General features: G+C 40.4%; 1 protein-coding gene across 1 annotated transcript in view; it reads right to left on the bottom strand.

Moving 5' to 3' along the window:
• ADCY2 (adenylate cyclase 2) overlaps positions 1–24229 on the bottom strand; it is a 438100-nt gene that overhangs the window by 203792 nt on the left and 210079 nt on the right. Inside the window, exon 4 of the mRNA XM_068531874.1 lies at positions 13625–13774. Coding sequence (XP_068387975.1) covers positions 13625–13774 — 150 coding nt within the window. The remainder of the gene's footprint in view (positions 1–13624; positions 13775–24229) is intronic.

Raw genomic sequence — 24229 nt, 5'->3', positions numbered from 1 at the left:
AAGGCCATTAGGAGGAGCCTGGGCAAGGACACCTTCACACGTGGCACCTTTTGCGTCATGTGAGTGGGTTTTGTGTTTTGTTTTAATGCACTTTTCTTCCTCCAACCCTTGGATCTTGTCCCTGAGTGACAAAGATTTCGCACGACAAAGTTTGCCCAAGGAATGGCCATTTCTTTCAGGGCTGAGATGCCTGCGTGGCCTGCGGGCCTTAGATTCCATCAGATTGGTCTGAGTCAACGATAAAATATTCCTGTTCTTATTCTACACTATTCCTCTAGAAAATGAAGTCATCTGGCACACAAGGCGCCAGAAAGGAGCCTAAAACAGGACTGGAAACAACAACAAAGAAAATTCCATTCTGAGGCCAAACATTATTCCCTGGACTCCTGTCACTCGGAATCTGGCTAATCAAGATGTGCAGGGGTCCGGGGACAATAGTAAGAAAATCTCAATGTATCTGCTGCCGCCTTTTCATGCTGAATCTTAAGGAGTTGGCTGAAGCTGCCATCTACTGCTCTTTGTTTGTGCTTTTCAATTCAAATAATTCCGTGGCTTGCTGATGGATTTTTATCTTCAGGGGAAATGCCTAGCCTTGCTTTTTCCATAACGAGAATTATGCTTTTAGTAAAACTGTGCAACCTTGAAACTTTTACGCTCTGGGTAGCGATCCTCCCAGGAATACGGTTATAATGGCACATTCATTGATACGTAATTTTTTTTTTTTGCGAAGAGGATGAAGTATTTTTCCTTTAACATTTAGTCTTATGGTTTCATTTTAAAGGGTTTCTAAAACATAGTTAACCCAAGTTGAGGCTTGAGTTTTTGTCTTAATTCATTCTCTTTACTTTACCCATAGGCCTCCCAACTTTTTTGTTCCCTTTCATGGTTTCCATGTTGTTACTATTTGCCTATTTACAAAAAACTCTTTTTCATTGTTTCTATTTGGGTTCAAAACTTTCTAGTAGCTATTACCAGAACATAAGTCAGCTTACATATGAGCCAGCTGTGATTATTTAGTAACTGTAATCCAGGAACTGAGTTGTCTTTCTAGAAAAATCAATCAATCCCTCTGCCCATCCCTTCCTGAGAATGATTCAATGATTCAGAATAAAAGAAAGACATACTGGGAAAACTATGTAATATAATACAGTAGAAACTATTAATAGCTAAAAATGTACTGCCAGAGATGCCACAGTAAGTATGTAAGACAACATTGGTTTCCATCTTGTGTAAAGAAAATCTTGACCAAACAAACTGCTCCGCATTTTTGGCTCCCCTTTCCTGCTACACATGTCAAAGGAGCCATCAAGACTCATAGCATGCCCTTCCTCACCTCCCGTTCAATTTAACCCCTCTGCCCGGCGACCGCCATGCTGCCAAGACCATTGGTCACTTCACACTCTGCCCTCTGTGACTCAGCATTTGACTAAGTTGACTGCTGTCCTCCTAAACTTCCTTTTTTGGCTTCTAGTGAACCACACTCTCTGGCTTTTCTCTCATGTAATGGGTGATCTTTCTCAGTGAATATTGGTACACTTTGGGGGTTGGTCCTGGGTCATTTTTGTCTTTTCTAACCCTAATCTCTCCCTAGGGGTTCTCATTTCGTCCTTTGAATACCAACTATACGCTGATGTCTTCCAAATTTACATTTTCAGCTCCCGATTTCATTTACAACTGCCAGCTAGGCATCTCCTCTGCGACATACAATAGGTAACTCAAACTTAACTGTTCAAAACTCAACTCGTGATTTCTACTCCACCCCCCGATAAGTACTATTCCCAAAGACTTTGATATCTAAGAAGTGGCACACCAACCATGATCCAGTTGGTGGAACTCAAACTTAGGGATCTCTCTTGATTATTTTCTTTTCTTCTCACCCAACATTTAATTCAACAGTAATCCCTACTGGTTTCATTTCAAAATAGGTCCTGAATCTGTCCACTCTGACCCAAGCTGCTCTTAGCTCAGGTCTGGACTACTGCCATAGCTTGTAATGGGTCACCCTGCTAACCCTCCTCCCTCCTCCAATCCATCAAAAAGATATACGCACCCTTATGTTCACAGCAGCACTATTCACAATGGCTAAGACATGGAAGCAACCTAAATGCCCATGGACAGATGAATAGATAAAGAAGATGTGGTACATGTATACAGTGGAATACTACTCAGCCATAAAAAAGAATGAAATAATGCCATTTGTAGCAACACGGATGGACCTAGCGATTATCAAACTAAGTGAAGTAAGTCAGACAGAGAAAGACAAATATCGTATGATATCACTTATATGTGGAATCTAAAAAAATGATACAAATGAACTTATTTACGAAACAGAAACAGACTCACAGACATAGAAAACAGACTTGTGGTTGCCAAGGGGGAGGGGGTGTGGGGGAGGGATGGATTGGGAGTTTGGGATTAGCAGATGCAAACTAGTATATATAGGATGGATAAACAAGGTCCTACTGTATAGCACAGGGAACTATGTTCAATATCCTGTGATAAACCATCATGGGAAAGAATATAGAAAAAGAATGTATATATATATATGTATAACTGAATCACTTTGCTGTACAGCAGAAATTAACACAACATTGTAAATCAACTATATTTCAAAAAAAAATAAAAAGAATGTTAGCCAGTTCACGTCACTGCCTTATTTAAAACCCTTCCGTGACTTCCCACTCCATGTATAATAAACTCCCAAGTCCTTAACACACCTTGTGAGGCCCAGTGTGTGGTCTGGTATCTGATTGCTGTCTCCTTCTCTCTTCTCTTCTCTTTCCCAATGATCCCACTGACCTTTATGCTCTTCAAACAGGCCAATCAGGGTCCTAAGTCTAGACCTTTGTAGGCCCACTCCTTCCGCTGAGAGCATTTCTCATCACGTCATCATAGGGCTGCATATTCCTGTGATTCATGTTGCAACTCAACTGTCACATCCCCAGAGAAGCCCCCCTGACTGGCCTCTCCAATGCACCACTCTACCTACCCCACTAAGCTTTGTCACATTATCTTTTTGTATCTTCTCATGAAAATTCTGCCTTCCGACGGTTATGGTCTGTCTCTTGCCATTTGAAGGTACGCCCAAAGACAACAGGGGCCTTAGTCTACTACTAAGATACTACTCTATTCCCTGGGTTAATCCCCTGGCACATAACAGATAAGCAAAGAAAAAACTGTGAAATAGAAGTCTAGATACATAAGAGGGCCTTCCATAGCCTTCATAATCCTGTATTTAATGGAAGAATATACGTAAAAACCCTATTTTAATTTAGTAGTTTATGCACAGGTTTATATGCATGTCATTACCTTTAATATTCCTCATATTTCATTCCTGAGTGTATCATATAGTCCTACATACTTTCACATTTATGGAAAACATAGGTTTGGGGGAGGAATTTTCACATCCAATAACATACATATATTAAATGGCCAATAATAGACCAAAGGATTCTTCTTGAGAAGCACAAGAACAAAATCTCCTAAAACTCTGAGGATACTCAGACAACTTAAAAAGGGAAAACTCCAAAGAATAACACCTTCTGAAAACATATATGCATTAACAAAATTCTAAAGCTCCTAACTCATAGTTTTCAATTTGTTATAAACATTGGGGAGTGCCTTGATTCAGCAAGTACAGCCCTAATGCGATGAGAGGTGTTTTTATCTGTGACTATGCTTATGGTGATAGACTCTTAAACAAAAATTCAATAACTTTAACATTTTGAAATCAGCCCCATGCTGGTGAGCCCCAAATGCCTTTTTTCCCCATTAACAGGTATACTGGACTATCTGTGACTACGTTTTCAGGAAGAAAACTATGATTGCAACCACAGAAGATCTGACATTTGACTTTGATTTTGGAGTAGGGCACACATTTTCTCCTGTGTGTGACAAATACCAGAAGAATGGTTACTGCAGCCAGAAGGACTGATTCTGGAACTCTTTTTTATTGGGTTTGTTTTACTCTGCTGTACAGCAGAAATTAACAAAATATTGTGTGTTAATTTGATGTTGAACTGATGTTCCATTACATTACAAATTAATGTAATGGAAAGACTCAAGTAAGTTCAAATGATGTTGAACTTACTTGAGTCTTTCCATTACATTATCCTTTTCCTATTATACAATCTCACAAGCATCAAACTACTGCGTCACAGCCTATAAAAAATAAGCGGTCTCCAAGAAAAACTGAAAACTTTCAGAAGCCAAAAATATCAAAACCAGATGCTTTCCTGAGGGTGCACCTTCTGGTTTTTTGTTTGTTTGTTTGTTTTTGTTGTTTTTTTTTGTGTGTGTGTGTGTGCTTCTCTAGTATTATCAACAAACATTAGCTTGTGATAATCTGGAGCAATATAAATGTTCCCCAGGTGTTTCTCCAATAAGACAGGTGAGTGGCTTCCTCACAATGGACATTACATTGGGGTTTTGCTCAAGGGTCTTACAGGAAGGAAACTTCTGGAGGTTTTATTTTACCATTTAGCTTTTCTACTGTCATGATATAAATAGGCATTTGCATACATTGCTTGATTAGTTATTGTAACCGTACTTTTTTTCCTTTAGAACAGGATGTCTAACTTTTTAAAGAATGAACACTGATGCTACTTTGAGCTCCCATTACTAATCTCCTGAAGTGATCTTCTTCATTAGGCAACAAGATTTGACATTGTTTCCAATGGTCTTCCTCCTCTTTCCCCTTGATCTTCGATCTACAACTGTTGATTCCTCCTTAAAGGAGCCAGAGTACACATTCACAGCATGGCCTTCATTGTAGTCTTTGAAAATATGTAGCGTTCTCATCCAGTCTAACTAAAGAACTCATCAGAAAATATTGCAGGCTTGGTGATTTGAGGGTTACTTATATATTTTTTCTGGAATTGATTTTCATTTCCATTTATAAGCTCCTATAAGCATCATGGCATAAACTGTAACATCCCAAAATATCTTGCCCTGGCATTTCTCAATGAAACATAATATCTGATTTTTGAGAGAATTTAAGCAATCAATAGGATACAATGCCATGCAAACTTTTAAAGCAATTCTTGAACTTCATTCTGATGCATTCGAATGGCAAACACTGGGGAGAGAACTCTTATGAAATCTCAACTCTTCATTTTTTCAGCTTCCAAGCAAAACATAAGTGTTATCTTCTACATCATTCGATCTTTCACTAGTGAGTGCTGAGAAAAAGTGGTGACTTACATAAACTACGTCCTTTCCATCGAGGGAGTGATACCAAGAGAAAAATTTGTAATTCATCACTTAATAAAATGGAAACAAGTGGCCACCAAGAATGATACAAGTTATGACTCCATCAAGGAAGAGATACCAAAGAAAAAAAACGACACAAGTGATTATTAAATCAAACAGAAAAAAAGTGGATGGGGTGGGAGAAAAGTTTAACTCATAATCTTTGAGGATGCAAGTTGGGGTCAGCCTATCTGAACCAAACTGTATGTACCGTGTGATGTTTTGTGTTTCTCATCTTCTGCTGTCTCCGCTGGGTGCACGATCTTACCCAAAGATCATGGAATAACATTTATACTGAAACTTGCTGCTTTCGTTCTTCAGGAACTGCAGTGAGAAAGTCTCACTTGCTTTAACTCTTCTTGGGCTCTCGATGCCCAATTAGGTTTCTATCAAGAGGCATTACTTGATTTGCATTTCTTTAATGATTAATGATGTTGAGCATTCTTTCATGTGTCTGTTGGCAATCTGTATATCTTCTTTGGAGAAATGTCTGTTTAGGTCTTCTGCCCACTTTTGGATTGGGCTGTTTGTTTTTTTGATGTTGAGCTGCATGAGCTGCTTGTATGTTTTGGAGATTAATCCTTTGTCAGTTGCTTCATTTGCAAATATTATCTCCCATTCTGAGGGTTGTCTTTTCGTCTTGTTTATGGTTTCCTTTGCTGTGCAAAAGCTTTGAAGCTTCATTAGGTACCATTTGTTTATTTTTCTTTTTATTTCCATTTCTCTAGGAAGTGGGTCAAAAAGGACCTTGCTGTGATTTATGTCATAGAGTGTTCTGCCTGTGTTTTCCTCTAAGAGTTTGATGGTCTCTGGCCTTACATTTAGGTCTTTAATCCATTTTGAGTTTATTTTTGTGTATGGTGTAAGGGAGTGTTCCAATTTCATTCTTTTACATGTAGCTGTCCAGTTTTCCCAGCACCACTTATTAAAGAGGCTGTCTTTTCTCCACTGTATATTCTTGCCTCCTTTATCAAAGATAAGGTGACCATATGTGCATGGGTTTATCTCTGGGTTTTCTATCCTGTTCCATTGATCTATATTTCTGTTTTTGGGCCAGTACCATACTGTCTTGATTACTGTAGCTTTGTAATATAGTCTGAAGTCAAGGGGCCTGATTCCTCCAGTTCCGTTTTTCTTTCTCAAGATTGCTTTGGCTATTCGGGGTCTTTTGTGTTTCCATACAAATTGTGAAATTTTTTGTTCTAGTTCTGTGAAAAATGCCAGTGGTAGTTTGATAGGAATTGCATTGAATCTGTAGATTGCTTTGGGTAGTAGAGTCATTTTCACAATGTTGATTCTTCCAGTCCAAGAACATGGTATATCTCTCCATCTATTTGTATCATCTTTAATTTCTTTCTTCAGTGTCTTATAATTTTCCACATACAGGTCTTTTGTCTCCTTAGGTAGGTTTATTCCTAGATATCTTATTCTTTTGTTGCAATGGTAAATGGGAGTGTTTTCTTAAATTCACTTTCAGATTTTTCATCATTAGTGTATAGGAATGCAAGAGATTTCTGTGCATTAATTTTGTATCCTGCTACTTTACCAAATTCATTGATTAGCTCTAGTGGTTTTCCAGTAGCATCTTTAGGATTCTCTATGTATAGTATCATGTCATCTGCAAACAGTGACAGCTTTACTTCTTCTTTTCCGATTTGGATTCCTTTTATTTCTTTTTCTTCTCTGATTGCTGTGGCTAAAACTTCCAAAACTATGTTGAATAATAGTGGTGAGAGTGGGCAACCTTGTCTTGTTCCTGATCTTAGTGGAAATGGTTTCAGTTTTTCACCATTGAGGACGATGTTGGCTGTCGGTTTGTCATATATGGCCTTTATTATGTTGAGGAAAGTTCCCTGTATGCCTACTTTCTGGAGGGTTTTTATCATAAATGGGTGTTGATGATTAGAGAAATGCAAATCAAAACTACAAACTACAATGAGATATCACCTCACACCGGTCAGAATGGCCATCATCAAAATATCTACGAACAATAAATGCTGGAGAGGGTGTGGAGAAAAGGGAACCCTCCTGCACTGTTGGTGGGAATGTAAATTGATACAGTCACTATGGAGAACAGTATGGAGGTTCCTGAAAAAACTAAAAATAGAACTACCACACGACCCAGCAATTCCACTACTGGCCATATAACCTGAGAGAACCATAATTCAAAAAGAGTCATGTACCAAAATGTTCATTGCAGCTCTGTTTACAATAGCCAGGATATGGAAGCAACCTAAGTGTCCATCAACAGATGAATGGATAAAGAAGATGTGGCACATATATACAATGGAATATTACTCAGCCATAAAAAGGAACGAAACTGAGTTATTTGTAGTGAGGTGGATGGACCTAGAGACTGTCATACAGAGTGAAGTAAGTCAGAATGAGAAAAACAAATACCGTATGCTAACAGATATATATGGAATCTAAAAAGAAAAAAAAAAGTTGGTCAGAAGAACCTAGGGGCAAGACAGGAATAAAGATGTAGATCTAGTAGAGAATGGACTTGAGGATACGGGGAGGGGGAAGGGTAAGCTGGGACAAAGTGAGAGAGTGGCATGGACATATATACACTACCAAACGTAAAATAGATAGCTAGTGGGAAGCAGTCGCGTAGCATAGGGAGATCAGCTCGGTGCTTTGTGACCACCTAGAGGGGTGGGATAGAGAAGGTGGGAGGGAGAGGCAAGAAGGAGGAGATATGGGGCTATATATTTATGTACAGCTGATTCACTTTGTTATACAACAGAAACTGACACACCATTGTAAAGCAATTATACTCCAATAAAGATGTTAAAAAAAACAAAACAAAACAGGCATTGCTGTGAGATGCTTCACCCTGGACTCCATGTACCAACTCAGATGCAGACAGACAACTGGGGGAAATGCAGAGTCATGCCGTGTGAGCAGCAATGCCCATTCTGCTTGTGAAAAGTAGACTTCCGAACGTGGTGAGATGGGACTGGTAAGAGTGTTGGCAAGACTCCCCATCTGTTCTAGCAGACAAAGCAGAACATTTTTCTGTTCAATCTGTTTGCTTCAAGGAAGAAGGGAACTTATTACGGAGGGCACTCAGGAGATGGCATAGCTGGCATCAATCACTACCCGCCCCCCTCGCCCCACCTCAGCACGGTCAATTGCTTGGCCAGGGTGGCAGCTGATTTCTGTTGCTTAAGTTAGTGCATTAAGTCATGAGAGTTCAATGCAATACCAGCTACTGATTACTTTCTTAACAGGATACCATTCTGGATGCTGGAAAGACTGTTTCTTAAATGTGGCAAGAGATCAAGTAGAAGAACTTCCATCAGAGGAAAAGAAGTTAGGAAATTTGACCGAGGTCACACTGAAAGATGACGTACATAACCAGGATTCAGCTCAGGTGGCCTCCAGGGTCCACTACAGAATGGAAATCAAGCCACAGACAGATTCAACACTGCGGCTTCTTGAGGAAATGATCTTTCACGTAACTTCCTAACATTCTCATGGACAATATGTTCTTATCAGGGCAACGCATTACCTAAGGATAAGCCAGGTAAATGTTTGCTATTGTCTTATGCTTTCTTATGTATCTAGTAATAGTAATAACACAGTTAACTAAAAAAAGTCCTTTATGGCTGGGAAAAATCTCTATCCTCAGAGATCACTCCAAACACCCTAGGCAGAACCAATATGAGAGGCAGAAATAACAACACTTACTAGCTGAGTGATCTTGGACAAGTAACTTGACAATTACTTTGTTTGTTTTAAGTGGGAAAAAGGACTTAAGTCATAGAGTTGATAAGCAAGTTAAGAAGACAGGGTAGTAGGCTGAATAATGAACCTGCAAAGATGACCCTGTCCTAATTTCTGGAACCTGTATGTTACCTTACATGGCACACCCAGGACTCTGCAGATGTAATTAAATTAAGGACCTCGAGATGGGGAGATTTTCCTGGATTATCCTTATGGGAGGCAGGAGGGTTAGTGAGAGAGAAGGAAGAAGATGCAAGGGCAGAATCAGAGATTAGACAGGACGGTTGGAGAGACAGAGAGATTGGAAAATTCTATGCTGCTGAATTTGAGGATGGAAGAAGGGGCTAGGACCCAAGGAATGCAGGCAGGCTGTAGAAGCTTGAAAAGGGAACTAAACAGATTCTCCCCTCAAAGCCTCCAGAAGGAGCCCACCCTGCCAATACCCTGACCAAACTCACGAGACTGATTTTGGACTTCTGGTCTCCAGAACTGTACAATACTGAATTTGTTCTGTTTTAAGCCACTGCATTTGTGGTCATCTGCTACAACAGCAACAGGAAACTGATACAACAGTATGTGTAAAAGAACTGAATAGACAACCTGGCACGTTATGAGGACTCAAAGAAATGTCAGTTCCTTCTTTCTCCTTTTCCCTCATGAAAGGGGACCAAAGTTTAGCATCCCAAATCTACAGCAACTCCATCTACACTTTACCTCGCATCATAAATTATTTATGCAATACATTCGGTAGTGCCCTAATATTACCTGCTATCATATTAGGATAAAGATGGGTACATTTATTATCTACCCAACCATGGACACAAAAGGACCACTTACTTGCTCCATTGAAATCTGAAGAGAAGAAACACACTTTTGCCCGAGAGACCGGAAGCCTACTGGTTCACTAACGGCCCCCATGGTGGGCTACAGATCCAGGAATAACATGGGGTCCACACCTCACTTGACTAGTATTCTCCACTGAAACACATATTATGTCATATTCAATCCACAGGATGGCTCCAGAGGAAGGCAGACCATATAAAGATTCTTTGAATTACATTACTTTCAAACAAAGACAACATATAAATTGAAGAGTGCTTATTTTCTTTCTATAAAAAAAGCAAATCCAGTTTGCAGTCCTACAGAGGCAACATTTATTTCAACCGCCCAGGCAGTTAAGAGAGAGGGTTCCTGTTTTGCTCTGAATCCAGCTCTCATCAATTCTTGAGAGTCTATTACACACTCCAGGGAGAAACACCTGCTTGATAAAGAGCCTCTATGGCACTGACATGGTGCACAAGAAATGGCTTTTACTGTGCGATGTGAAACTTAAGACAAAAGTCAAAACTCACCACTTTCAGGCCCCAAAGGTGGCCTCAAGGCTAATGTGATGCATTAGCTTTCCCAGTTAGTAAAAAAAAAAATATGATTTTTAGTGTTTATCCATGAGGGCACTTTTAGGGCAAGAATACAACTCTGAGAAAATCTCTGCTAACATTTTTCATTCCCTTCTCTCTCCAAATCTTATAGCACAAATACTACTTTATTCAAACATGATTTTTAATCTCAAGAAATTCATGTCATTTGCATCTAGGAAAAATAACACAAAATTTGAAGAAAAGAAAGTACAGAGTTGAGCAATTTTGAAAAGATTTCAGAATCCCTAGCCACTTCCCAGTAATATCAACTATTTGTAGACCCCAGGGCGGTTGCAGAAGGGAGAGCTTCCTGGGCTCACAGGACATTTGCGTTCCTCCCCAAGGATTAAGGACGGCAGGGGGCTGAAGCTGTGAAAGAGGCCCAGTAACTATGCAAGACGGCAGCCCTCAGCCTCTGGGAGTGTCAACTCACTCTGCGGCAACTGCAGATATAACATTAAAATGGATGGTATAGATTTTATCCAAACGGCGGCTGAAACAAATCATCTTGTAGCTGCTCAGCACACACCCCTACTCTGAATGAAGCCCTTTGAAGGACACTATTGTTTGTCCTAGTGACTGTGGATAAAGCAAAAATGGTTTGTGGTATATTCAGTATCTTGTAATAACCTACAATGGAAAAGAATCTGAAAAAGTATATACATATATATATCTGAATCACTTTGCTGTACACCTGAAACACCTATATATATAGATATATAGAGATATGGATATAGAGAGAACATGCATAGAATATATATAACATATATAACATACATATAACATATATAGGTATCTATATAGGTATATGTAAATATAGCTATAAATATCTGAACCACTTTTCTGTACATCAGAAACTAACACAACATTGTAAATCAACTATGCTTCAATATTTTTTTTTTAAAACTGGTTTGTGGTAACGGGTGGAGAGGAAGGGGCAGGTGGCATCCTTGGACCTTAATTTGGTCTGTGGCCACACCAGGCCTTATGGTCTCTGAGACTGCTCCTCTGTATGAAGGATACCTAGCTTGCCACTGGCCAATTTTTATTTGTTTCCTTAAATCTGCACGATCACACCTTACTGATTTTATTAACTATGGAAAATTTTCATTCCCATTTAATTACACGCTGGTCTGAAAAAAAAAAAACTATAAACATTTACTCTATTCTAGAAACATATTTTCCAAAATCCTAACAAGAAAACTACTACATTCCGGGCCCAAGACCCTGAGAGCTGACTCTCAAGTTTGGCAGCAAAATACACGTGTGGTGTCCAGTTATATTTTACTAAACATCTTTAGTATAAGTTTTTTGTCTTCAAAGTGTCCCTTTTCTCTTTCCTTATTTGAAAAAGGATCATCGGCTCCTTTTCGTAAAACTTGTAAGTAGACGCCCTTATAATACCTCCCACAATGGTCCCATAAAGTCTGTAGCACGAGGTATGCCTCACTGGTCTGGTTCTGGAGACACGTAAGGTCAAAGCATGGCCCTTCTTGACCACTTGGATGACACCTGGTCCTGGCTGCTCAAGGTCTCTTCAGGGAAGGAAGCAGTGCAGACCAGGTCACCAGTCTAACTTACTGCTCTGTCAAGTCCGTACTATAAACATTAGGTTATATAAACCCTCGACTTGGAATTTCAGTTCTTCCTAACCTTCGTGCAAGTGATGGAAAAGAAAGTTAAATATGACTGACAGGACCAACCTGATCCAGTCACTGCTGTTTGAAAAGGATACCATCTCTCCCAAAACATTTGAACTCTGTAGAGGGAACAATCGTGAACACTAAGTGCTGTGTGTTGAATCTATGGAATTTTCTAGAACCCAAATTTGAACTATTACTGAACGTGGATAAATGTACAGTATATGAAGATATACCAGTTAACAGACCCATGTCAACAACTGTCTATTTCTCTTAATGTGGAATACAGAGTTTGATATACATAGAGGCCAAAGAATTAAACATTAATAACTGAATACTTTTGCTACCCATGTTGTAACACAAAATGCTTTTTTAAAAACAAACTGGGAGATTTGCTAATACCAGTGAGAAAGCAATATTTACAGCCACACCCCAGTACCTAGAATCATGCCTGCCACAAACTAGATGCTCAGTCAATATTTGCTGAATGAAGAAACAGACCTCCCTGTTTTCAAAAAGGAATCCAATTACTATTCATCGGTCCATACACAAATAAAAGTCTAGTGTCAATATTTAAAGGATTTTTTTTGCTCTCACCACCATAATATATTTTGATGAAATTATATAAAATGGACTAACTCAATACAACTTAACAAATAGTAATAACACATCTTCTATGTGCCAAATACTGATGAATGTGCTCAGAGAGGGGTTCACAGAGAGTCATGCCAACCATCACCTTTATAGATGGAAACTGGATTCCAGCGGAAATACACAAACCCAGGTTAAAAAAAAAAACAAACTATTCATATGGATATTCCACCATGACCTGAAGTTAAGCATGTCAAGTTCAGGACCCCTTCCTGCTTTCCCCTCCAAAGCGTATCTGCTTCACCGGCTTGCCACCATCCCGGATGAGACCAAATGGATCCTAGATGGCTTTGCTTCCCACATCTCCTACTATCTCCATTTCCTATTTTTGCAGTGCTTCATCAGAGCCTATGTATTTCCCTGATGTATGCTTCCATGCATTGCCCACATTACTCACCGTAGGACAGCCCTCGACACTATAACAACTAGTTCCCTACCAGACCTTCCCTCCCAACTCCAATCACCTCCTTCAAGGATGAGCTCAATCACCCCATCCCACTTCATCATTTCGTCCCATCCCAACAGGCGGAAAACAGGCCCTATATGAAGTGCTACTGATGACACAGGCAGATTTCAGGTGAAATACGCCACAGAGAAATACGCTTAAACCCAAAATGAGTGTCTTAATAAAGTGTCACTGTAATAATAATCATTATCATTATTATTTGAATGGTGGTTGATGTGACTGTCAGCACGTGGGTGATCCTGGGGTTGCTGGGTCTGAGTCTGAAGATGCCATCTCTGCTTGTTGGTTCACGATTCAATCTACCCAGCACACCGCCTGAGGCTGGGCGGGCAGGGCAATCAGATAGCTACTCTGGTTTCCTTCTGATGCCCGCGAGTGGATGAACTGCACACTCGACATTAGCAGTGACAACATCATTTCAACAGCGTCTCAAATAACGTGGACATAAGATTGAACATGCATTTTACCTGCTGACGCTTTTCAAATTCCAACTTGATCCGGGACTTGATGCAGTTGCAAGTGTCCTGATATGTTTGCTGCAGAGCGAGTTCCATGAGGTGCTTATGGTACGCCCCGGCTAGGTTCCCGCAGATGAAGATGATCACGTTGGCCAGGATCTGAGGACACAAAGAGCCACTCAATAGGGCGACCGTTTATGATTCGAGAACAGAACAACAACACAATGCACATGAGCAGCAGTCTTCAAAGAGATGACTTTGCCTGAGGTTAATTTTATTTCTGTTCCCGAACTAACATTTTTATTTACTTAACAGAAAAGGATTCCATCCCCTTCTTGGATCCGTGCACTCTGACAGGTCACTTTGCTGTCCCACCCTTGTCTCTGGGCTCAGCCATGTGATTCGCTACAGCTAATGCAATGTGGGTGGGAGTAATCGAGTGCCAGATCCAGCCCAGGTTTAGAAGGCCTGGTGTGTTTTGGGTGACACTCTTGTGTCTCATCAGGAAAAGACTAGCCCACTGGTCCCGGGAAGATGAGAAACTCATGGAACAGAGACACTCAGCCAACCCGTAGTCCACTATCGTGGCCACTGAGATTTCATGGTTGTCATACAGCATTACTGTGATACTAGATGCTACATACTGCCCTCACATCGAACCTGTATTCACTGAGCCTGGAGAAGTTATATTCCCCGTTACTTACTGTTTATATAGGCATATAGGAACCTTTCAAACCATATAACTTGTTGCTCTATTCATGATAAAAACCGTTCATGCTCACAAAAATTTGTGGTGGGAGGGAAGAAAAAAATATATAAAGAAAAACTACAAAGAACCTATAATTGCCCAGCCCACGAAGAATTCGGTGCCATATTTTCTTTTGTCAAGACCGTTACCTTGTTCCAAAGGAACCAAGTTCATTCTGAATGCAGTGTTTTGCTTTGCTTTTTTAATTTAACATTTAATCTGATTTTTTTCAGATCATAAAAATTCTGTAGAAACAGGATTTTGAATGTTTAGATAATATTCAGTTCTATGACTATATCATAACTTAGTTATGTCTATATTATCTTTATTAATATTCTTTATTTATTAATAAAGAATACTTTATTACTTACTTTATTAATATTCTTTATTAACATTCCTTGCATTTGCTTTACGCTACAGTGGTCAACCTTGTGTCTAAAGCTTTGGCCTCATATTTAATCATCTCTCAGGCTCAATTAGTAAAATACACTGAGTTGAAAGCCTTGAATATTTTAAAGTTCTTGATACATATGGCAAAATTGCTCCGTGTAAATGTTCCATTGATATTCTCACCACCAGTGTATGACCATGGTCTTTTCAAGGCCCGCTATTAACACAGAGCAAGTGGTAATAATAAATAAAACTGACGATCATGTGTTCAGGGCTAGAACTGCGCAGGTCTGGCAGGGCATGCACGGTCACACCTGCAGAAAATGTCCCTCCGCCCTCACCCCCCTCCACATGACCTTTCCTCTCACCAAATGGGCACTCAACCCTTCAACAACGAAGGCAGAGCATCTGTGTCCAAAAGCTCTGTGCTCCTTGCTAAGGGTCTCCCACTGACACAGGTCAGCTTAACACATCAGTCAACTGATGCGGGGGGCATGCACGCCAGGACTCAAGCACTCTTGGGGGAATTTTTATTCCTAAGCCTTCAAGGTTCCCATGACAGGACTTCGCAGAGAATCATGCCATCCTCCCTCTGCATGGTGTAGTACTCCCGATGATTAAAATATTAGTTCTGTGCATTGCTGAGTGTGTGCGTGTGTGTGTGTGTGACATGCATCTGTGTGTGATTTGCGTATGATACATGCATGATATGTGTGTACATAATATGCATGTAAGATTTCTGTGATGTGTATGGGGTGTGTGATTTGTATATGTGATATATCCATGTGACACATGTGTCTCTCTGACTCATGCACGATGTATGTATGTGGTACGCCTGTGCACCTGGCATGTGTCATGTGAATGATATGTGTAACGGATGTGCGCATGTCGTATGTAACTTATATATGGGATAAACATGTGGTTTTGGGTAGTGTGTGTGATGTGTGTACGTCATGTGCACACGTGACATGTGCATGTGCTCGGTGTGTGCCTCGGCACAGAGCAGGGGAGTAGTGTGCTAGCCTTTGGTGTTGCTCCCAAGCATTTCTAGCCGTACAGGCTCTGTTCTTCCCCACTGCCGCCCTTTCCCACATCACCCCCGTGGACGTCAGTCCTTCGAGGATGTGGGAAAGCTCGCGAACTTCCTGGCTTCCTGCCTGAGCACAGGTCATTTCAGAGCCGGGCCCAGGGGTGCACTGTTAATTTAGTCCTGTCATACTTTTCTTCTGCAAAATGGCCATCTGCTTCGCTAAAGATTCTTCAGACCCTGACATTGCTGGGTTTGCTTTGAAGAACAGTGACCCAAAGAATGCAGGAACCAGAAGCGCCAACACAAAACCAGACTGCCCGGAGTTAGAAAGCCCCAACTCTTTCCTTATTAGGTGCAGCTGAAATAATAATAAAAATAACTGTGATTATCTATGAGAGCTTCTTCTTTTTCTCCTTAAAAATGCCTTCAAACAAAGATGCAAACATTTTAGGAACACAGTTCCTCCAAAATAAGAACCAAATGTAAGCAAGGAAACTGAATGAAGCCATCCCCTGTCCCCTGGCCTCCCTCAGCAGGGAGTACGAAAGGGGCATCTCTATTACAACACTGTCTGCCTGACCCAGTGCCTGGCAACTTTGCAATGTCATGGGACTGAAGGAAAAGCCTTCTTTCGCTTACTCATTCATCCATTCAGCCATTCGGTCAATGGATGCTGCACTGCTTCAAACAACATGTAATTCGAACCCTCCCTGGCTACAGATAATTAGAAAGAATGCATTTATGGATTTTTATTTGGATATGCAAAGGAAATGCTTAAGAAGTAAACAGCTAAGAGTTTTAATGCCAAGTAGTTCTGGCCTTTCTCTTCTGGTGGAAAATTTAATCAAATTACAAGCATTTTTCTGATCCCTGCTTTCATCCTAAAATACCATATTCTAAGGTTAATAGAATTAGTCCTGGTATTTTAATAACTACACACATTTACACATGTGATTGATGTCCTAAAGAATTTTTCCGTCAAAAGGGCGCATTCATATAATGACTCTATGAAACCTAGGGCACAAGGAAGTGATGCGGTTAAGGTTTTCTTTTCAAAAATAATATCACAGCATTTTATTTCCTAGAAGACTGTTTAACAAAACACACAATAAAAAATCCTATTTTCACAATGTTGGATTTATTTTATAACATCATACTGTCTTGATGTTTTCTTTTATCTCGTTGCTTCGTTTAGCTACTCTCACATCCGTCAGAAAATAGGAGAAGAAACTTAGCTTCCCAAGAGATGTCTTGGAAGAAAATAAATTGTTTAAGGTAATAACAGCAGCCAAGGTTCACCATGAAGTTTCAAATCAGGCCTTGAGATCAAGCTTGACCCACGATCCAGAATCTGTGCAAACCGGACTCTGCCCAGTCGTCACAGAGGTCTGGTTGTCTCCACCACTTTCCACTTCCCCATCTTCACTTGATGTGAGGGTGGGAAGATTGGTCAACACTTGTCAGTGATTCTCAGGAGATGCATAAATAATCAGTCCTGTGCTGGTGGGAAGGCCGGTACCCACCAGCAAACTCTGATTCTGCTTCTTTCACAGCCATCCCCTTGCCTTTCCAAACACACCTTGTTTCATCCTTGCAAGAGTCCAGAAAGTAAAACAGCCAGGAAGATGGACATTTTTGTTATTTCATTTTATAGGCAAAGAAACAAAGGTCTACAAAATTAAGAGACTGGAGGGCAGGGCTCCACCAGGCTCTCAGGATTACCCCGTACCAACCCACATGGCCCTGATTCACATGGGCCAGGGCAGCTTGGTCCAGCACAATCCAACCCTCTACTTGGGTGTGGGGAAAGTATTTATGAAGAATTTCTAAGGAGACATGTGTAAGCTTTGAAGCAGCTAACATCATTTTCCTTTACAAAGCATTTGTATTTGATGCTATAAAGCGCCTTCATCATTTAAAGTTCTTTTAAGTGGCTGCAGTTTGGAGACCACACGTCCATGGAGCATTAAACTATGATGCTGGTACATCGACGTACATTCAGAGCAAAGTCACAGGAAGTGAGGCTGTTCCTAACTGGATCATGTGACCAAGGGCAAATGACCCGAGCAGGGGTATTTCCCCCGGGAAAAGGACATTTAAGGATGTGAGCTCACTGTCTTCAAACATTTGAGAAATTATCACGAGGATTAGGTGACCACTCAGGTCCTCTGTGACTCTTTTAAAGAGTTTTACGATTGTTCAATACTCCCACTCTTAATCTTAGGTTAGGGGCTGCCAACTGCAATGCCCACAGAGGTCAGCAGGCAGCACACATGCCAGCTGAGGGTGGGGTGAGGCTGCTGGTACCAGATGAAACCCCGTCACTCAATACCATGGTTTCCCTGTGAGCCCACTGCACAGGGCTGGAGGAGAAAGGAGAGTACCGCATTTAAACCAGGTCCTCAGCTTAAAACAAAGCAGATCATAAATATGCAAAAACACCAATTATAAGTCAAAGGAAAATAAAAGGGATTATAAGAACTTGATGAACCGAGCTGCAAATGAATATTCAGCAAGCTCACTGCATCTCATAAGCATCAAATGTGGCTTAAATAAAACAATGCTCTTGCTTGGGAGAGAAAATGATCAGGTAGAATTTTCCTTAACTGAGCTCTTAAACATGGCTACAGAGAATCTCCATGCCACCTCCTCAGCATTTCCTGCAACCCCCAAAGAAGTAAATTTGCTATATGCCCTGGCCTCAGGATTTCTGTTTTTTATCAGTCTTTTAGGATAGACCAGAAACACTGTGCTTTGGCTATAACATCTAACGGTCCTCAGGTCACATGTTGGAACCTTCTTCTAATTTAAAATACCTCCAGATGAGGAGTGGAGTCAGAAAATATTATGGGCTGAATGTCATGTCCTTCCCAGATGCATATACTGAAGCCTTAACTCCCAATATGATGGTATTAGGGGTGGGACCCTTGGGAGATAATTAGGTTTAGATGAGGTCATGAAGGTCCAGTCCCCATGATGAAATTAGCGTCCTTATAAGGAAAGGAAGAGAATCTCTCTCTCTCTCTCTCTGTCTCTCTATGTCTGTCTGTCTGTCTGTCTGTCTCTCTCTGCCATGTGAGAAGGGGTGTCTGCCAGGAAGAGGGCCCTCACCAGAACAGAATCATCAGCACCTTGATCTTAGACTTCCCAGCCTCCAGGGATGCGAGAAATAAGTATCTCCTGTTTGCACCACCCAGCCTGCAGTGTTTTGTTATGGCAGCGTGAGCTAAGACAGAAAGTTATGAAGAAAATTGAAAAACCAACCACCTCAACAATGGGTGTTATTAGCGTTTTGGTTGGTTAGACTGGAATTGAAAATTGGGAGTCAAATGCAATTTGATTTCCTATGGAAATGGCCGCTAGAAATAGTACTGTTGGTTGTGATTATTATTTTCATTATTCTCTTTTATATTAGAGCTGTTATTATTAGGTCTTTTTGAATAGCATACATTATGCTATTTTTCCAGCTATATTTGGGCTAAAGGGCTAAAGAATCTTACACTTAGGGTTCAAGTTCGGTATCACAGCTAGATAAAATTTCAGGGAGGAGTTTGAGAGTCATTTGCTTCTCTCAGGAGTGTTCCACCAGCTCATTACAGGCCAGTAGGAAGAGATGGGCCTAGAAGACACCAGCTCATTACAGGCCAGTGGGAAGAGATGGGCCTAGAAGATACTCAAGATCTTGATAGAAAGTTCCCCTCACAAATTAAGTCATTGAGAACACATCTTCCCTGGAAGGGAAAGCTGGCTTCACCCTGCAGAAACCCAGACTTGTACTTCTCAGCTCAGGGATTGCAAATTTGAAACCGATGGGGAGAAAGCTGGCTTGATTAATAGTTTAGAATAACAAAAAGGAGACAAAACATAGAGTTTCCAATAGTCAGAACTCAGTGGAAAAAGAATGCACAAGCCTCCCTCCACCGAGATCCATAGGTCACTCTGCTTTCCACAGAGGAGTGCACCGTCACACGTTTGTTCTCTCATCCAGGCTCTCTCTGATATCAAGCACGTGGAAGAATCTTAGCTTTCAGGGTTTAGTTCCTCTCCACCACGGGAGACAGAAGAGCAAACAAATAAGCTGTATGGAAAGGAGGGAGCTGCTATCTCCAGAACTCATAGCCCACTTCTCCTGTAGCCAAAAGGGGACCAGTCATCTCCTTTTCGTTGTTAACTTACTCTGCAGGCCATTTCTGTAAAACAACACTAGCACACATTCTTCTCCCCACTCTCTTTGTTTCACAGAGCTCCAAGCCCAATTGGGAGTTTACCTGTGATTACAAAGGACTTTTATTAGAGTTAGTCTCCGTCTGGTCCAAACTGTCTCCTGCCCTCCTGCTGGCACAGTGACATCTGAATGATTACATCTGACATTGTTAACCAGTCAATGATTAACTGAACTTTACATCTTTACTAGTAGCCAACAGAAGCCACTGTCTCCTTGGTCTTTGTGCATCCACATAGTTGAATGAAAGTTAATTATTCCAAAGAGGTTCCACTCTTTCAGAAACCCAGGGGACGAAGTGGTCCTGGATTGTCCAATGGACTTAATAAATGCTGGTTTCTGGGTCTTCCTGAACCTTCTCTCCCATGTATAATGACATATGCACAATAGGAGAACACTTCTAAGTGCTATGTCTCAGTACGTTTCAAAAACTTTAGAAACATATAATTATATACTAATTAAAACTCAAATTTTATTCACCTTGAATCAGCTCACTTAAGGATCTGCACTAAGCAATACAAAATTTGCCTAATTCTGGTGATTTCAGTGGACTTACAAGTGAAAAAAAAAGATATTTGAGCACACTTTAGACTTTAATTGAGACAGATAATCTCTCTAATCTGGATCAATGAAATTTAGCTTCGTTTAAACACTATACACAATTATCTTCACTTATCACCGCTTTATAGGTGACACATCTGATCCACATTTAAAAAGTTAAAAGAGGCAACAGGTGTTCAGATTCAGTCAACAAACATGACCAAGGCTATCAGACACTCCAACCCGTGCAGCTTAGTTTAAGATGAAATGATATACCACTTCATGTGAGATAAATATGTCTCTTCAACCAACAGCACACAAGATGACACGCACATCTTTTATGGGTACTCGGGGTACATTTGCATTGCTACCCCAGTGGCAACTTTCTTTATGACCTACTTGTGACCCCATTTATAACCTACACAATAGTGGATAAATTAGAATTAAGCAAACCAAGCACAATATATCCTGCCAATTATGACTGAAGAAGAGGACACCTTATGAAGTTAAATGGAACGAAATGTAGATATCAAATGTCACATGATAACAGAGGGACAAGTTTGCTGAGGGCAATAACACCGCAGGGATAGCACAGCCAATCCTGGGTATGAACTTAAACATGACAATAGCAAGCGCATTCACATGGAAGTGATAGATTGCAAAGTCCTGTGCAGTCACGGACTCCAAATACAGCAGAAAAACAATGAATGCTGTGATTCTCAAGGTCTACCCTGGAATTGCCCTTTTTAATCAGACCAAAAGATATTCCGTAAAGTCATGCTGTGATTAAAAAAGATAAATAACTGCTTGGCTGCATAACTGAAACCTTCTGCAAATTGGAAAAAAAAGAAATCTCCTATTACAAACTAAACTAGATGTTTCATTAATGATACTAATTAGGGGAGGGGATGGCTGGCAGCAGCTTTCCTTTTAACAGGATAAAAGGCTGAAATGCACTTAAAAGTAGTGTCTCCCCGGAGGGTGCTCCTGGGTTTCCTCACCACCTTCTTTCTTCTCCTACTGAGGGTTCTCCTGAGGAGTGGGTCTTGGAGGAAGCAAAGACGATTTATACCGTTGACACCAGACTCTGACTTCTGAGCAATTTCAACCAGAGGATATATTGGGCTGGCCAAAAAGTTCGTTCGGGTTTTTGTACGATGTTACAGAAAAACCCGAACGAACTTTTGGGCCAACGCAGTACATTAGTTCCACCCAAATCACCAAGAGGCATCTCATGTTCTCTCACAGGGCCATGACCAAGCAGCTCTTCCCAGTCAGCAGCATTCAAGGACCCTAATCAAAAGGAACGGGTTTTGCTAAACCCGTGTGTGCGCTAATCTCCTTGGGCTGCAGGGACAAAATACCCCAGACTCAGTGGCTTAAACAATAGAAATTTTTGTTTGTTTGTTTGTTTACAGTTGTGGAAGCTGGAAGTTCAAGATCAAGGTGTCAGCAGGGTTACTTTCTCCTAAGACTTCTCACCTGGCTTGTAGATGACCACCTCCTAGCTGTTTCCTCACATGGCCTTTTCTCTATGCAAGCCTGTGTGCCCCTGGGGTCTCTCTGTGTGTCCTAATCTCTTTTTCTTATAAGGACACCACCCTAATGGCCTCATCTTAGCTCAGTCACCTCTCCAAATGCCCTGTCTCTAAATACAGTCACATTCTGTGGTACTCAAGGTTGGGCTTCAACATATGCATTTTGGGGGGCACAACTCAGCCTGTAATAACATGCCATTGAGGTGTTTTTTTGGCACTTGGTAGACATCATTTCATTTATTTTTTTCTTCCAGTATTATTGAGATATAATTGACATAGAGCACTGTGTAAATTCAAGGTGTGGAGTATAATGATTTGATTTACACATATTAGGAAGTGATTATCACAATAAGTTTAGTGACTGTCCATCATCTCATATAGGTAAAAAATTAAAGAAATAGAATTTTTTTTCTTGTAATGAGAACTCTTAAGATTTACTCTCTTAACTTTCATATATAACACAGAGCAGTGTTAATTATATTTATCATGTTATACACTGCATCCCCAATACTTATTTACTTTATAACTGGAAGTTTGTACCTTTTGACTGCCCCTCACTCAATTCCCCCACCTCCAACATACTACTGAGGGTTTTTTTCTATTTTTTAATTGAAGTACTCTTGATTTACAATGTTGTACTAATTTCTGCTGTACAAAGGACTCAGTTATACACATACATATATTCTTTTTTTATATTCTTTCCATTATGGTTTATCCCAGGAGATTGGATAGAGTTCCCTGTGTGTTTAAAACTACTGAGTTTTAAAGACAGATTATTTATAAATTACCAGAAAATTCACTTAAAGGTTAACCTTGCATTCCTTAGAAATTTGGGGCTGGTGGCTCTTTTGCAGAAATGCTACATACTGCTGATGGTTTAATACGAACTAAGACATTCATTAAATCACTTCATTTGTTCAAAAAACATTTATTGAGCATTTATTTATAATCAACTAAATGTTATATTCTCCCCACCCAAGAGATCAACCTCACTGACAAAAATGTAATAAAACAAACCAATAATAAATGTCAACAAAGCAAGCAAACAAAGGTAGGTGATGCAAAGCAGGCTTCTATGAGCTGTACAGGTGCGATTTCAGAGTGATGACCGTGATCATCCGACCATGAGGGTTCCCCATTAGCTAGCCGTCCTTATGAGACTTATGGATGCCTGTGGTTGAAGGAAAACCGCTGATAAACTGATCATACATCGCATACATCCTCCAACATTATTATAAACTTTTACTCGCAAAAAGTAAAACCACTAAGGCAGAGGTTCCCAAATTTTCTTGTTTCACAATGCCCTTAGTGTCTTATTAATATTTTCATAGCATTCCTAGGCCAAAGGAGATATCTAACAGTCTTGTTTATTAAGTAGTAACGTCTGAACTGCTTAAGTATTATGTCCCAACAGCTTAGGAGTTGTTGGAAGAGAAATCCAACATATATATTGAAATAAAATATTATAATTTTATTTCATTCTTAAGTAGCCACTTACTGTGTGACTTACTATGGGCCCTCAGTAGTCAGTGTGTCTGTTGAGCATTGCATCTGCACAAACCCTAGCCTCGGATTCAACACCACCACTCACATTTCCTATTCTGTCTTGATTTCCCCAGGCCACTGTTTTTTTCTCCCCCCCTCCCCCCACCCGGTCACATATGCCAAAAACCCAGCTTGACAACAAAAGGAATGCAGTGCCACCTAATGTTGAAACCATAAACTACCTTGAGTTGATTTCCACAGTGGCAGATGTCCGGTGTTGCTAGGTTCCCCTTGAAATTTTCAAATATCCTGGGATGCCCTGGGGGTGCCTTAGCACATGGTTTGGAAACCACGTCACTGATGATATACAATTTCAACATCGATAACAAAAATATATTACCTAATTAAGCAGAATAAAAAGGGTTATTAAAATCATGATGGGTCTGCTACCTATTTTCTCCTTAATCGACTCTGAGAAGGGCACACTTGATTTGACCAAAAATATATGAGACTTCATATGTGGAATCTAATTTTTTAAAAAATGATACTAGTGAACTTACTTACAAAAGAGAAACAGACTTACAGATATCGAAAACAAACTTATGGTTACCAAAGGGGAAACATGGGGGGGAAGGGATAAATCAGGAGCTTGGGATTAACA

The sequence above is a fragment of the Eschrichtius robustus genome, chromosome 2, assembly GCF_028021215.1.
Source record: "Eschrichtius robustus isolate mEscRob2 chromosome 2, mEscRob2.pri, whole genome shotgun sequence".
Lineage (NCBI taxonomy): Eukaryota > Metazoa > Chordata > Mammalia > Artiodactyla > Eschrichtiidae > Eschrichtius > Eschrichtius robustus.
This window is presented reverse-complemented; position numbering and strand designations above follow the sequence as displayed.